Source organism: Gallus gallus, chromosome 3 (assembly GCF_016699485.2).
Source record: "Gallus gallus isolate bGalGal1 chromosome 3, bGalGal1.mat.broiler.GRCg7b, whole genome shotgun sequence".
NCBI classification, from domain to species: domain Eukaryota; kingdom Metazoa; phylum Chordata; class Aves; order Galliformes; family Phasianidae; genus Gallus; species Gallus gallus.
In genome coordinates, this window is record NC_052534.1 from 29,469,795 (window position 1) to 29,486,418 (window position 16,624).

The following is a 16,624-nucleotide window of genomic DNA, read 5'->3' on the forward strand; positions in this document are numbered from 1 at the left end:
GGTCTGAATTCGTTCCCAAGGCTTTTCAATATTTGAAAGTCTACAGAAGTCTAAACAGACCTGTCAGTGAGTGAAATCTGGGAAGCTGGGACTAAAAATATTCCCTAGCTTGAAAACGTCTATTGATGCATGATCTTTTTTTCTAAAAAAATAAAAAATAAACCAGCAAGAAAAAAAACACTTTTATGCTGTAAGGTACAGAACATTGTTTTTGCTGTTCTTCTCACAAATCTCTTTCAGCCTCCTGCACTTCAGTCTCACCCTCACTCCTCTTGATGGCATGTGAGTGATAAGGTCCAAGCCCCTTCTGTTTGCACCCACAAAGCTGGAGTTTGCCTGTACCTACCTGCTGCCACAAAGAGTTGTTCTGCACTTCCCCGGTATTCAGTTCCAGTAAATGACACGTGGGTCACACAGCACACAAGTAACCCTTGCCCAGCACTCTATCCCAGTGTCCACTCAAAATTTCCTCCTGCAAGCAGCAAGTGGCCAAACCAACAGCGAGCACTCAGCATTCTCCATACACATCTTTCAGTCATAAATCCCTCAGTCTGCTATAAGATAACAAAGCACTTGGTTTTCAATCTTCTGCTCATTCTCCCCAACAATATCAGCAGGCTCTTGGGGCTGAACTTATTTGTAACCTCTCCTAGCATCAGCTATTTCCCGGTCTACACCATGTCACATTTCTTTTCTTTTACCCAATCACTTTGGGAAGAAATTTCATTTGGGGATTTTAAATAATTCTAGGACTGAACATCCTGAATTAACAGGTGACAACTCTGCATAATGACAACATTTAGGGGGCATTTTGCATCTGTAAGACACAAATTAATATTTTGAAGCAATTGCTGTTCCAAGTGTAAGTTTTAATTTAGAACGTATTTATCTTACACTTCATTCTGCGGCAGCTCTGTACAGCAGGGTGTACACGGCCAGCACTAACAAATAACACAATGGGTAAAGCTCAAAGAAATTAGTGGAAGCCTTTAAAAAAATCCCATTGATTTTATAACTTAGCAGTGCAGGACTACAAGAAAGCATTGCACAATAATCTGACAAGACAAAGCTCACTCATCTCTCCTCTCAGCATCTAACTAACGATAAATGCAACTAGGTAACCAACATGCATGCTCCAACACAGGGAGCTTAGTTAAGTGTTTAGCTTTATAATCAAACATGCTACCAACAGCAGTAAGTCTCGCTTGGATACAAGTTTGGCAGAACCAACCCGCTGGGGGTAATCAGTGACCCGCAAATAACTCCCAAATGTAACTACCTGCATTTATAAGTCACCTTTTGCATTTTAAGCATGAAACTTCTTTTAATTTCTACAACTAATTCAAGACAAGCATTAGCCTACTCTTCTCTACTACATGAAGTCAATTAGCAGCCTACCTTAGGAAAATAAATTATCAGAACCTCACAAAAAATCTGATGTATTACCCCCTAAATGCTACCTGCTCCCTCAAGTCCAAACACTGTCATAATACAATTACATACATGCAGTGAGATAATTTTTTAAGCCGTACGTGGAGAAGTTTGCAGTGTCTATACAATTATTGAGATGCAATTTTGTGCTAAGCCACTTGACACTTCCCTTAAAAATTTAAAACTGAAGCCTTTATGCAAGTACAGCAAATGTAAAAACTGGCTGCAGGACAGAGAGAACAAGGTCACCCTAAAATAGTAAGTTTTATTCTCTGGGAAAAAAAAGTAAAAATACCTACTATTTCTTCCCTGCTGGTGAGCACTTAAGAGAAATAGTGAGGAGGAAACTAAATGAATAATCATAATGTGAATGTGCTTCACTCTCCCCTCTTCTCACCTCCTTCAAAGTTTTATCGCAGCCTCTATTAATTCCCTATAGTACACATTCCCAACCACTTCTCTCACGTCCTGCCTTGAAAGCCCTCTGTAAAGAACTCTCATCCTGCTGCAGCTGCACTGGCAGCCCCCTAAGTGAGGCTGTGACTGCTGCAGCAGGCAATGTGGGCCTGCCGAACTCCTTGCCCCACTAACTCAGTGTTGGCTACAGAGCATAAATCAGTGCCACATGCAAGCATGCTAGCCATGAGAAATGAGCTGCTGCACACACCAGGCGATGGATGACACGGGAAGGAACGGCACTTTCCAGAAAGGGTGCCAGATGCAAAGTTCGAATGAGACCCCCTACTCAATGCATTGCACCTTGCTCATATTTCACACAGCACACTTCCCACTTCTCAGGCAATTGCATTTCAATTACCAGCATAGAAAGAATTCAGCACACACGTTCCGCTCTAAAGTTCAGGGGTTTTAAACACCTAGTGAAAAAACAATCCTTCATCCTGTGACAGGAGAAGGAAACCTTTACGCAGATTGGTATTTTGGCTTTTCCATCTTCAGTGATCCAGATTAATGCAAACACAAACCGTAATCTTCACAGTTGTCATTTTCACAAGGTGGCTTTTACTTTCGAAGCGTTTAAAGCAGACAGCATATATTTATTTACATGAACAAAAATGAGAGTAGCGCAGCATTCAGACACCATCATGATATCCTCATCATTTTCCTGTTCTGAAATAACATGGAGAAAACGTGGGAAAAAGCTCCAACTTCCCAGTATTTTCCTTTGCTAATTGGTACCAAAGGGAAAAAAATCACAATCAGCACACTTATTGCATCTAATTCAGGCTGTGGGAAATCAGAGCCAAGTTAAATATTTCATTCACACACATGCAGAGCAAACAGCAAAGGCCCTTTCGTTCGATCGGCTATTCATGCACTTGTGGAGGTAATCTCGGGCAAAGGCACAGTAACCAAGCACTGAGCGGTCATTAACAACTGGTAATAAAAAAGAGCCCCATAACATTACCTCATCCTGAACACTCATCCAAGCTTTGTGTAACTTGGTCAGTACACAAGGAGAAGAAACAAAGATTTAACCACCTAACCAGTGTGACGCTGCTGTACACTGCAAGCCTACTGAATCACAGAATGGTCCGGGTTGGAAGGGATCTCGAGGATCATGAACCTCCCCCCCACCCCTGCCACAGGCAGGGCCACCAATCTCCACATTTAACACTAGGCCAGGCTGCCCATGGCCCCATCCAACCTGGCCTTGAACACCTCCAGGGATGGGGCATCCACAACCTCTCTGGCAGCCTGTTCAGCACCTCACCACTCTCATAGTAAAGAATTTCCCCAACATCCACCTAAATCTTCCCTCCTTCAACTTCAAACCGCTTCCCCTTGTCCTGCTGTTATCTACCCTTGGAAAAGGATAATTACTGCTTCATCAACTACGCCAATGTTGAATTTTAAATAGAAGCAGAAGTTAAAAGGCATTTTAAAAATTAAAGCAAGCAAGCAGAAGTATCGACCCACAACTCTTCAGTCATCTCAAATCTCTGAGAAAGATAAAAATCAAAGAAGAAGGAGGAATGTCTTCATGATCGTGCTTGACTTAATTAAAGCTTTTAATCATATACCCTTGCACTTTCTTCAGCTGCATTCTTTACTCACAGAGGGCCCCTTCTGTAAGGAGACCGCACAATCCTCCCTCTTTCCACTTTTACCTCAGTAGCCTAAGGAACTAGAGATTAGCTTTGAATGGCCTGTATCAACTAGGAAACTAATCAACAGCAGACACATTGGCTATGACCTTCCTGGACATGATTTTCTTGCCTCATCTTACTTCCCACTACTTGTATTTAACGCAATGTCCCTTTCAACAGCAGACTGCCAAATGAACAGATTGGATCTTCTAGCTATCTAAGCACCAGTTTTCCTTGAGACAACGTAAGGAGATGTTTTCTCTCCATTACAGGAAGGGAAAAGGCTACCTAGGCATCCACAGAAAACATTTGACTAATTCAAACAGAACCTAAGTGAATTAAACAAGTCTGTAGTTCAATAAGTACCACCCAAAAAATAGCTACCAGCTAATATACTTTGTGATAAAGATCATACCATATTCAGCACTTGCTACACAACTTTGGCAGAAACAACAGTTTCTGAACCATACCTACAACTAAACAACAGAAAACCAACACACAAACATTAATTAGGGTCATCTGTCCAGACAGATGGTAGAAGACAGACATCTGATTCCATGAGGAGATAGGCTTACACACAGAACTGATTTTGGAGACAGAGGTAATACCTAGATACATACTTAGAAAAAGCAGAGAAGTTTCCCTGTACACTGAAGGAAGGCCTGTGTATCCAAAAGCTGGCCTACTTTTTCCAAGCTAGGTATTCAGTCGATCCAATAAAAATGCAAAGTCTGCCTTCAGAGTTATCCTGCACAGATGATGAGGGACAAGAAAGCTAAGCAGGAGAAGGGAAGGCACTGTTCATTAATCAGTTAACAATAAAACCCAAGAGAAGGATCATCTACATCATTCCCCATATCTTCTTCTCCGCCTGCCCTCACAGCCACACAGAGAACACAATCTTTTAGAGCAACCCTGTCTGCATCACCATCTTAAAGAAACCTTAGCAGCTCCAGTGTGTATGCAGCATAAATTCACCATGGTAGTTACTGGTTGAGCGGCCTTCCTTTTGCTCACAAATAACTAAAACAGCCCAAACCCCAAGCTTTACTTGTCATGTTTATGCTATTCATATCAGGAAAAATATTGTTAGAATAGGTGGTCAAAGCTGTGCTCAAACAAAAGGAACTTATTCTAGAGCTATTTTCATCCTCAAAATTGATAGATGCACCTGAACAGCGTTCTGTGTTTTAGCAGCACTTCTGTATTAAAGTTTGCTACAAACACTAACAGAGGCCAGAAACTCATCACCAACTCAGTTAATGGAAATAATGACAGAAATAATGTGGATAAGAGACCAACTAAATCACTATTGGTCTCAAAGGCATCTAGAACTTGGCAGTGTGCTGGCAAACTGATCCGAGGACACACACCAAGAAAAAACAACAATTACAGCAACCTCTGCTCTGCTATCTGAAAGGTGTAGATTTACATTTCGTACAGCCTTGGACTAATGCTATTTAGAGTTTCCACTTACAGTAGTCTGAAAAGCAACCAGCATTTCAGTTATCTGCATTCTGGATGCATGTCAGAGGACATGTTAGCTCAGGCAACTGAATTCTGATCTGTAATACTAAAGCTCTTGTTACACCAGCAAGTGATGAAATTGCCAGTATTTTACTTCATTTTGAAAGGATGATGCAACACATTTCTTAATTTACTATACAATTCTATATACTGTACAACGATATATACATTGTGTTTTTACCACTTGAATCTGTCTTTACAAGCCACCTGAACAGGACAGGAAGTGTTAATTATTCACCAGAAAGATTTCTGGTCTTGTTTGAATTAGTCACAGGAGAACATTAATAATAAAAGGAAATACTGCATCGCAGAATAATGGATAATAATGGGCTCCTATCTTCATCAAGAGAGTGCTACAAAACCACCTGAGACCTCCAGATGTGTAATGCAGGCGGTTCTTGCTCTGCTAATTGCATAGCAACCCTTATGATTGAAAGAAACTTCCTCCACCCACCACAAGCACTTCCTTCAACATGAATATCCTTGGAAACAACATGTCAGTGAGTTGACACTGTTTTACAGCAAGTCCTGATTTAAAACAAACACCTCTCTGTGAAGAACAGAGCTTGGGAATCTGCAAATACTCCTTGCTGTCAGGTCTTGCAATCAAGAATCTTAAACCACTGTGGAATTAAATAGAGCGATATGGTTCATTAATGATGGAAAACATGCAGGTGAGAAAGCGTGGTCCAACTGACGTACATGCTCACAGAGCTAATAATACATCTCTTCCAAACTTGAATGCAAAGAAGAGAACATGTATTAAAAAAAAGGAAAAAACAATGTTAAAAAAAGAGAACAGTGTTCAGCAGTAGGGACACAATATCTGTGTACTTGGAATCACCATACCCAAGCAGAAAGTTAGAATAGTAATATGTTCAGTACCCAAAATAATACCAACTACCCTGTTGCACTAGCAAACTACAGGCAAAAAAGAGGGCACATAGCAATATTCCACACTCTCATTTATCGTACCTAATCTAGAGAAGAAATGTACTCTAAAATACATACACTACGAGTCTCACAAATAGTCCATGCACTTGACAATAGTAGGAGTTATGAGCAGAGTCAGTCATTTTCTTAAATCAAATGAGGAGTCAATTTGCTCCATCTTCAGTTAATTATTATTTGCAAGGCAACTTTAATTTCAATTACTTTGCAATGAAGTATTAATCACAAAGACCCAGTGCCAGGAAGAGATATCTGAAGTGTTCAGATACTACTGTTAATTGCTTTCTTTTGAAAGCTCAGAAATGAATTAAGGCCTAGGTTAGTCAGGTAAGTTATGGGTATATGTGGATTATTCCTGAAAGCATTTTATCAATTATAGCACAATTGAAGGCTCATTTCATGACTGTATTTTCAATTTTTTAACATTTTGAGCATTTTTTAAAAAATGAAATCACAGTACTTTCCACAATAATGCTGCTATTAAAAACTGAATTAGGCTTACACGCTTATAAAATTAAAACTGGAGAGAACCTTAATTATTGAATCACACAATCTTAAAAATACATTTTATTCCTTCAAAGATGCATGCAGTCAAAAGCTGATTCTAAAAATAGAATTTATGAGATTTCTGATTTATGAATACGTTAGCAATTCAAGAGAATACCAGAAACCTACCTGCACGAGTAAGCAAACATCTGACAACACACAGCCAATTTCAGCAGTCACTAATATCTAGTAGTTTACTAGGAGATTTAAGAAAAAAATACTGCTAGGATATGAAACAACAGGCAAGCATTACTGCATCTGACATCACTACCTGCTCTTGTACATGTTGTCAGCAATACCTGACCTAAGATTCACCTTTCTCCGACTAAAAATGCATTTTACAGAGCAGCACTGGTATTTGTAAAGAAAAATTTTGTAGACACAAATGAGTTACCTACAACCTAGACTAGTATTGATTAGCATGTTGGAGCGAAAGCAATCTAACTGACAGCTGGAAGGCCAATACAGTTTCCAGTGCTGAAGGATCCTTTCTAAAAAGCAGCGTTTTACCCACCTAATATACGCAACTTCCTCTGAGATCTCCAGCAACATATAATTAGAGATCAACACGCTCTGGCGACAGGGCTGATCTCAGACACAGCCAAAGAAAGTCCATGAGGACATGGCTTTGGATTCTGCTTTTCAAAGGAGTTAGGGAGCTATCTTGGAAAACAAAAAACAACCGTCACCAACGCTGCTTCTAATCTGGTATTTTGTTCCCTTCTTCTCCCTATCTCTTAAGTGCTTGGAAATTAAATAGAACTTCTACGTTCAAACAAACAGAAGTTAAATATATACATTACAAAACTAGGCCCTCAAATTAAACAACTCACCCAGTACCACGTAATGCACACTGAAGCTAAGAACTAAAGATAGTAATCATCACACAACCTCCTTTTCTCACAGTTTGTCTGACTGCTTATTAAAATTTTAGGAGAACCAGTTTTTATCTCCTGCCAAAATTTTTCATTACTTAGTTACTCCCTAAACGGCACCAAATAAACACTGTAAATCTAACACCAGCCAAATGACATAACGTCAGTAGAAGTCATCTTAAAAATAAATTTCCCTAAAACACAAATAAAAATTTCATGTCATTAAGAAACTGAAATTCATCTTCCCCGCATTGACCTATGAAGCTGAAGTTCACAGCATCTGTATGATGGGCAGACTGAGCAGCAGGAAGCAAAGAGGACGCCTCCGATCCTGGCACAAGAAGTACAGCAAAGGGGTCCCTGCTGCACATCGCTGCAAGACCCCAGAGAGCACACTAGGTGTAAAAACTCATCAACTATTTCCTAACACAACTTCTCTGTACAGGTATTACCGCAATTGCCACACTGCTACTGCTCAGATGCTATCAGAAGAGAAACTGAAGTGCAGTTGTCTGAAATGATTTTAATATTCCATGAATTGCAGACCCAAGACATTTTCCTGAGTATGGTTAAAGAAGAAAATAAAGTTTATACCCCAGTTTAAACCTAAGTTCCTTCATAAATCTGACATCTAAAAAAGTAAATTCACCTGATTTTTAATTCTAAAAACAGAGAAGGGACTCGGTGCTAGAGAGCTCTGCCAACACTGAACAGGAACCGCTTCATATATGAAGTGCCATTTGAGCTAAAGGGGAGGAAGAACAGATTGATCTGATTTACCTGCTAAACTGGACATCCATCTCTGAAATCCAAGTAAGTGGTTCACCATAGCCAAGATCAAATACTGTCCAAAACCAAGACTTAAAGATCCCAAGCGTGCCACAAAAGGTTGTGTATTTGAGGAGACTGAAGAACACTGTGACATTTTAAACTTCAAAGAATATAAGCACTGTTTTGCTGTGAAAACTTATCACGTCAATAACAACCACCAAGTGCCTATAAAGAAGCCTATGCTTATGCACCAACTCCTATCTTAAAATAATTTTAAAATCCAGTAATAATTGGCGTAGCACGTTAATGAAAGTATATAAATCAAAACCAAACATCTCCTATGAATATATCCATTATGGAGTTAACGTTTTGCCTCCCTATGATTTCAACATCCTAAAGGATGTACTGGGTTACAATGCTTCCATCGCCTTCAGACTTCAATGTTAAACATTAGGCTCACAGAGCAAAAACATTAATGTTTCTGTGGAAGTCTGATGTTGAAATGGTTGAAATGCAATTAAAAACAATAGCAGTAGTTCCTTGGAACTGATACCTCCGTTATGCCCTTTTAACAGACCAGACTTGGTACTAGAAACTTAGGAGGACCCAGAGCATTTTTTTCAGTAAAACACAGCAATACACAAAATGCAATGCATCTGTGCTGCAGCACAACAGTTGAATACTCCAGTAGTCTAAGAGCTATTCTGGAGCACTAACTGGAATAATCATCAGCAGTGACCAAACCGCAACACCTTCGCTAGTCACGGTTTACAAAAGAAATGCAGAAGGTACTGACAGACAGGAAGACACAAAGAAACCTGGGCGGTATGACCCACAGACGTCACTCTTAACTCAACTCCTCCAAGCTTCAAAAAGCGGCACACAACATCCACTCCGTTCTTCTTAGTTCCACCTAAGAACTAAGGTAGGAGCAGCTATGAAACTGAATGTCATTCTGACCAGTACGGAACTTACAGTTAGATTAAAAGGTGCTGGGTACAGCTGCCTATAATTAGCACTGCATCTGTCTATAATTAGAAAGTATTTCTACAATATTTTATATAAAAGATTTTGAATAAATTCACGGGTTTAAGCAAGTGTTTGTTTTCCCAAATTCTGGCTTCCCTGAAGAAGTAAACAGACAGTTTTAATCAAGCAGGCCTATTTTTGGAACTTCTTAAACAAAACACCCTCACACACCAGCTGCTTGAATTTATTCGCTCCTTAAAATTATCACACTGCAAGATTAAAGGAAACAAAACCAATTATTTTTTTCATAAGCAGCATGGCTAAATGATGGAACCACTTGTTGCGGGATGTTGTGAGGGTCAAGTGTGCATATGGATTCAATAAATCATTATGCAAATCCATAAAAAATAATTAAGATCTGCTAAGCCATAAATCTATAAAGCAGAGGACAACCTTATGTCAGATTGCCAGAAGCAAAAGAGGTATATGGAGATAAGCAGTGCTGCACGCTTGCTCTGTCCCTACACTTACTCCCTTAGCGCTGCTTATCACGCAAATCAAAGACAGGGCTGAATGCATCCCTGGTATGATCCAGAACAGCTGTTTTTTATTAAATAACAAAATCTCCTTTCTGTCTTGCCTATTCTATTAAGTACCACAAAAGAAAGCATTGTTTTTACATGCCTAGAAAAGAGTTTATTACTGTTAAAATATTAAATCCAATTCATCTGCTTTTACTTCAAGTGCCAGTAACCCCTATTCCTAAAGGTCAGCTTCTGCAGCAAATAGAAAGCTTAGCCCTGATTCCAAATGCAATACCTTCCTTGCAACTGTGCAACCTTCCTCACTCACTGTGTAGAAAAGTTCAGAACCAAAAGAAGTCTACTTTTTGCCTGTAGTTGAGAAGCACTGCTGCTTGTATGATGACTGAGGGCATTCCCAAGAACCTCCCAGCTTATTTTTCTGCATTCTGCATATTCTTACCCAAGCAGCGAACACAACAAAGCCCAATTTCTCTCCCCTCTCCTTCCTCAGATGGAAGCTACTCCATGACTCACAACTGTCAATCTTTCAGAATTTAAATCCAAGGAAAGAATTCCAATGACTCTCCAATTCTCTTATCATCTTCCATAGCATTTCCCAGGGAAACCTGGGAGTAAATCAATCCGTTGTTAGGCTTTTTGTTTCTGCCAATTAAATAATTTCTCCTTCCTATTTCTGCAGTACACCTACCTCACAGCAGCAATGATGGCTTTTGCTACAAGCTGCTTCGTGCTCTTTTACTCATGGATTTAACGTAACATTAAATAAGTTTGTGCATAGTATATAAATAATAAAATATTCAAGTATTTCAGTCTTAGCCTAAAACCAAAACACAAAATAAGGACCACAACAGGCAAATGTATTTTTTGATTTAAACCCACCAGGCTTTACTGGGAGAGGTGACCTATAAACACCTGTGGAATTCTATGACAGTTTTATTGTATTGCAGCAAATTTGAAAGTAACAAAAGCAATTAAGTTTCTTTACTTAAAAATGTTCTGTCTTGTACAACACTGTAAGAATTACCCTTCTTAAAACATAAGCATCGTTATCTTATTGATTTAAATCAAAGAAGAAGCTCTAGGGGGAAAAAACCTGATGTTTGTTGTCATCAACACAGAAGCCCTGCCCCTCCCTCACACAGCACTATCCCAAGGCACCATATCTCTACTCATCGCATACTACTTGCTCAAGGACCTCAGTGAACACTTCGAGGTCTAATCCACAAAAACCCACTTGGTAGCAAATATATTGTCATGCTTAAACTGACAATTTCACTGCTTCTTCTAGTACCTGCTCTAAAGCTCCTGTAAGTGAAACCCTGGCTAAGTGAGTGCACGATCCAAGCAAAGCTAAAAACTAATTCTCAGAGGGAAAGGTATTTCATGTATTTCTACAGTGTACTCAAGCCTCCTTGGAGATGTTACTTAGGAACATCTAAGTACTGTTTCAGCAGCAAAATGAGATTTATGCAGGCATTATTCATTCAGGACAATATACACAGCCTATGAGAATATAAAGTGTTTATTACACAGGCAGTCACTGACAGTTCATATGGAACAACCAGCTGCAATCACCGAGAAGAAGACGACTAGCCAAAGAAGAGGCTTGCTAATGGCACAAAGGTATTAGTCATTATTTGTTTACAAGCTAGAAGCAAGCTTTGCTGATAGACAGTCACAAACTAATCACACTTGCATTAAATGATTCACCATTTGATCAAGTGTGTAATTTTAGTAAACAAAATTGAGGGAAGAGTCAGATTGGCATGGCAGGGACCCGGTGATACATAAGTAACTGGAAAATCCAGACTCCGAAATAAACTCAGGATTAGGCCAGTACTCAGTGCTTGAGGCACCATGTCTCACCACGTTTGTGATGTATGCAGTGTCAGAGAAAGGCAGAACAAATGGCATCACCCTGCAAAACCCTGCTGGCATGTTCTCAAACAATACTGCCATCAGTTTTAGCTGACTACAGTACCTTAGAGTTGCCAGAAATAAGATGAGATGAAACTAATCATACTGTGTTTTCAATCAACTTCCTGCTGGCTGCCACCATTTCAAGAGTGGAATTCATTTGTTTTTATGTCCATTAACATATTTCCTTTTTTTTTTTTTTTGTTCCAAGTCACTGACTGCAATGGTCTGCTTTCAGTCTGAACTATAAAAAACAACAACAACCACCAAACAGCTTTCACTACCACTGCAGAAGTTACCCTTCTCTGACTTACCCTTCCACAGTCTGCAAGACGAGGAGTATTTTACCTTACACCTCTCACCTATGCATCTAACTGTAATAATAGTAAGACCTCAGCCCTTTCATGAGCTGTACACAAGTGGAACCTTTGTGGAGTGCTCTAAAAGCCAATGGGAAACTGCCAAGATAAAGTTCATTAAAGGATTATGCTTCATCTCTAATAAGCAAAGTGGCTTAACTGGAATACATGCATACAGCAATATTTTCATGTATTTATTAACTTAGAGCTGAAGATTTTATATATGCCATAAAGTAAAATGGGTTTCTGAAATCCACTCATCTAAGAAAAAAAATTACACGGTCTGTTAATCAGGAAAGAAGAAAGAATTTTTCTAGATCACAAGAAAGACAAGCACAGCATAAACTCTAGATGAAGTAACCTAAAATAACAACTTGCATACTGCGCCCTTTCCAACCTTTGTACACTAAGACTATTCCAATAAAAACTGAGATAGTTGCAAGTGACTGAAGTTTAAGACACAAAAATAAGAAGAGAGGGGATGGGATGAGGAGTAAAATATTTCCACACGGTAAGTTCTGTGAATTTCTCATAAATAAATCAATATCTGTGAAAGAAGTTTTTGTAAAATGTAGAGATCCAGTGCTCCATTTGAACTTGACTAGAGCAAAAACGGCAGGCTGGACACTCTGAAGAGAAAGGGAAGTCTGCAGAAGTTTAAAGATGGCTTCTATGATCTCCCACAAAAGGTAAGAAAACGTTAGTTGTTGACCTTAAGGAGACGTTTCAGAAGTTCTGAACAGTTTCACTCAAGTCCCTTCTTTCAGTTGTTCATTTCTCAGTCTCTCAGATCTTGAAACATCAAGAGTTCAGTAGTTTTCCAGTCACTAGAGATTCCTGCAACTGACAGGGTCTGAATTTCTAATACAAACCTCAGCATTTTAAAATAAGAATCCCTCCAACTTTAATGCAATAGTACATACAGTCCCCTCTTGTAAACTCTTTGAACTCCAGCACTATACCAGCATGCTTTTCAGGAGCTACGTTAAGACTACACACCAGTAGGTAAATTTCAGCCCACAGATTCACAGCTTACTTCAATTTTAATGTTTCCCTCAGTAACTTCCAGAATGCTTTCTATTATTGTGGATTACTGCACAAAGTATTCATCTCACTGCAAATGGTGCCTCTGAGCTTTAAAAAAAAAAAAGCTAAAACAAACAAAAAACAATGTCAAACCCCAACACTATCTTTTAGAGTTGGTCAAGGCCTACTGGGTATAATCTAGGCCCTTCTGTTTGACCCAGTGACAAAGAACTCTTCTGAGGCCTACATGATTCAGGGAACTCAAGAGCAGGCATTCAAGAACTCCCAATCACTGCACTGATACATAAAGCACAACTATTCCTCTATATACTTTTATTTAGAAATTTCACACAAATTACTGCGTTATGTTACTGGTTTCTGAACTTGAATATTATAAACCTGCACATAAAGGGCAAATACAGCCTCTAAACTGTGAAAGCAAAACAGAAGTCACTAAGAAAACTGTATCCTCTGTAAGACACACTGCTGCCATAACCCTAACTGACATCTAGGGCAGAATTCCAGCTTTGCATGCACACCAATCTTTCCCAGCACTTTTTGCATTCTTCAGAAAGCTGCTATAAGCCATGAATCCATGAGAACTCATGCCAGCGCAGCTTCACTACAAGGGCATGTCCACGCACATTTACCTGCAGATCTCTTCAAGCACTGGCAGGACCCACATAAGTCATGACAAGGCAACACTTTAGTTTCTTCAGGACAGAGAAGCGCAATAAGCCCTCAGAGTGTGGAAGCTAACAGCGTGCTTTTTTATTTTGATGGTTGCTTGTGCAAGGAAATGTATGTTTTATGAAAGAAGTGAAGTCTTTAAAGGCAGAGGGTTTTCTGGAGAGCCTCCTGTCACCATGAAGCAGCTCCTCAAACACAAAGCACCAGCTTTCCTTCTCATTAGCACAATATGCTGAACCAGCCAAAAAGTTCAGCCCAGAGAAAAAGTTCTCTTTCAGTGCTTTGTGACTTTCATGTCAGCGTCACATTACACAGCCAGTGTACTGCCTTACAGATAACAGCAACTTGTTTGCCACTGTGTTGTGGGAAGCAACGGGACCAAATATGGGAGCCTAACAAAAGAAAAATTAGCCAAATAATTTGCTGTATTACTATATTTTGCTTAATCACTCCCAACAGTGCCACTGCACATATTGCAGTTCAGGTTTCCACCATAACTCAAAAATGGGTTTTCATTTAAAACCCTGCCACTCAATAAAACACCCCAATGTTCAGGCACATCAATCTCTGTTATTGCATCTCCTTCCTCTCAGCCTTCACTCCCCCAGGGCACCATAAGCTGTGTGACACCAATATCTCAAGAAGGTACCGTCTCAGACAACGTCGAGCTCAGGTGGGCCCTCAGAAGCCTACTGAGTCACATATTCTTGGAACATCTCACAGATACGAAGGTTGGGAACTGATTTTTTTTTTTTTTTCGATATACATTGCAGGCGTTCTGTGATCACGTGTGTCTGCCAGCACACCATCTGCCATGATACATCTGATTTTTGAGAAAAGGAAAGCCAGGCAGCAGACACAACCCCGGGGATGACAGGAGTTCAGCAGGGGACAGGCCGATTTCCACCCCACCCCACACACACACCTTTTAGCAAACGGGGACGGCCCTACTCCCTAGTCTCCAGAAGAGGCTCAGCCAAAAGCGAGGACCTCATCCAGCGCGACCCCCCCTACCCCACAAGGTGACAAAAGCACCATTTTCTCGCCTCGCGCTCCCTGACCCGCACGGAGCCGCCTGCCTGCCCGAGGCACAGCGGGGGGTCCCGCCGCTCCCACCCCGGCCCGGGACGCGTCCCCCTGCGCCGCTCCCCCGCGGAGCCGAAGGCCCAGAGCGCAGCGCTCGGCCCCGGCAACCGCATCGGCAGAGGCCCGAGCGCGGGGTGGCGGCCGGGCCTGCCCTGCTTGAGCCCAAGGGAGGCCCAGGCCGTGCGGCCCCCCACGCCCCGCTCCCCGGGGGAGAACAACGCAACCCCAGCGCCGGCGCCGGCGCCGCCGCCGCCTCCCCCGCCCGGCTGCGGCGACGGGGCCACCTTTCTCCCCCAAGAGCAGCGCCAAGCCCGGGCCCTGCCCCCGGCCCCCGCCGCCTCGCCCCCCACAGCCCAGCCCCCTCCCGCCCGAGGGCCCCGCTTACCCCCAGAAGCCGCAGGGGCAGCGCGGCGGCAGGCTGGGCGCCTTGCTGCGCTCGCTGCCGGCGTCTCCCATGGCGGGGCCGGGGCCGGGACGCGGGGCGGCGGCAGCGGCGGGCGGGGGCGCGGGCGAGCAGGGGGGGGCGCGGGGCTTCGAGCCGGGATTCCAGGCCGGTCAGCTGGAGCCGGGAGCGACCACTGGGGCGGCAGCGGAGGGGAGGCCGCGGCAGGGGGGACGGCCGCGCCCTACCGGCCAGGCCCGCTCCGAGGCGGCGCTGTCTGCGACGGCCCCTCCCGCCCGCCGGCTCCCGTGGCGACCCCGCTGAGGCGGCGAGGCGCGCCCGCCCTCCCGCGCCGCTCGGCCTGTGACTCAACAATGCGCCCCCCGCTGCGCCGGCACCTCGCCTCCCCCCGTCCTGAGCGGGATGGTTTCACCGAGCCGCCGGATCAGCTGGGAGTGGCCCGTACCATAGTCCAGCCGCGGGGGGACATAGGATTGAGAAGGGGCTGGAACTCGGAGAGAAACAAGTTTAGAAGGCATCTACAGACTCTAGAAGGTAACGAGTAACCCTGTGGAGAGGCAGCGGGATGTCCGGGGTCTGTCAGAGCCAGCTGCGCCCGCCGCCCTCGCTGGCACGTTACCCGCGCGTTACACACACGTTGGTACCGCCGCGGGACATCCGACGGAGGGTGGCTGTAGGCTGTGGCGGCGCGTGCGCGGTAGGCTGCGGACGCGGAAGTGGGTCGGCGGCGGAGGGGTTCCCCTGGGATCTCCCCTGCGCCGCCCGAACGAGCCCTGCTGGGACGGGTCTGCACGGGGGGGGGGGGGGTTCTGTGGGCCTTGCCGTCTGGTTCCGTGCCGGACCTCCGCTGGGAATCGGGCTCGGAGGTCGCTGCGAACAGCGCTGTTCTTTTCCTGCTTGTTTTCTAGGCGTTGGTCTTCTGCCTTCTTCAGTATGAAATAAAGTGGGTTATTTTTCCGAAATACGCCGGGTTTTCTTTTCTTCTTTGGAGCGTTATGTCTGTGCTAAGCGCCACTCGCTGCCTGAGGAAGCGGCGCCGAGGGCTGACTGAGGCCTGTGCCTCGTGTTTTGGGCCCTGCAGAAGGGGGCATGGAGAAATTCAAATGTGGTGAGCAGAGAGGCCTGCGGCAGGGCCCTCACACAGGCCTAAAGGCTGTTGCCGTTCAGACAGGAAAGGAGAAGGGAATTTCCAGCGTCTTGCCTTGAGAGCCGAGTAACGGGGACTGTGCTTCTGCTGCGGGTTTAGTAAACGGCCCTCAGACATTTTAACAGGCATGCTTACTGTACCTTGGCTTCGCCTGTGAAGTGAGAGTAGTATTGAGCCGCTGCTAGAAAATGCTTTCTGATCTCTGAGTGGAAAAATGGTACGTGGAAAAATACTGCTGTTGGCAGTAAGGATAGGCGGAGTTTGAGCAGGTTC

General features: G+C 43.1%; 1 protein-coding gene and 1 long non-coding RNA gene across 5 annotated transcripts in view; one reads left to right on the forward strand and one right to left on the reverse strand.

Moving 5' to 3' along the window:
* Nucleotides 1–15,873, reverse strand: part of ZFAND3 (zinc finger AN1-type containing 3) — a 130,664-nt gene extending 114,791 nt beyond the window's left edge. The window contains exon 1 of one of the 2 annotated variants that reach the window (XM_046939078.1): nucleotides 15,650–15,873. Coding sequence is in view for 1 of the 2 variants with exons in the window: in XM_015283794.4 (XP_015139280.1) it covers nucleotides 15,187–15,257 (71 nt within the window). In the remaining variant the exon portion in view is untranslated. Of the gene's footprint in view, nucleotides 1–15,186; nucleotides 15,291–15,649 lie in introns of those variants that run through there. The other variant, XM_015283794.4, reaches the window with a different exon arrangement.
* LOC121110313 overlaps nucleotides 15,485–16,624 on the forward strand; it is a 92,063-nt gene continuing 90,923 nt past the window's right edge. For 2 of the 3 annotated variants that reach the window (XR_005858251.2, XR_006938694.1), the window contains exon 1: nucleotides 15,658–15,738. This is a non-coding gene — a long non-coding RNA (uncharacterized LOC121110313). Of the gene's footprint in view, nucleotides 15,739–16,624 lie in introns of all 3 variants that reach the window. The other variant, XR_006938693.1, reaches the window with a different exon arrangement.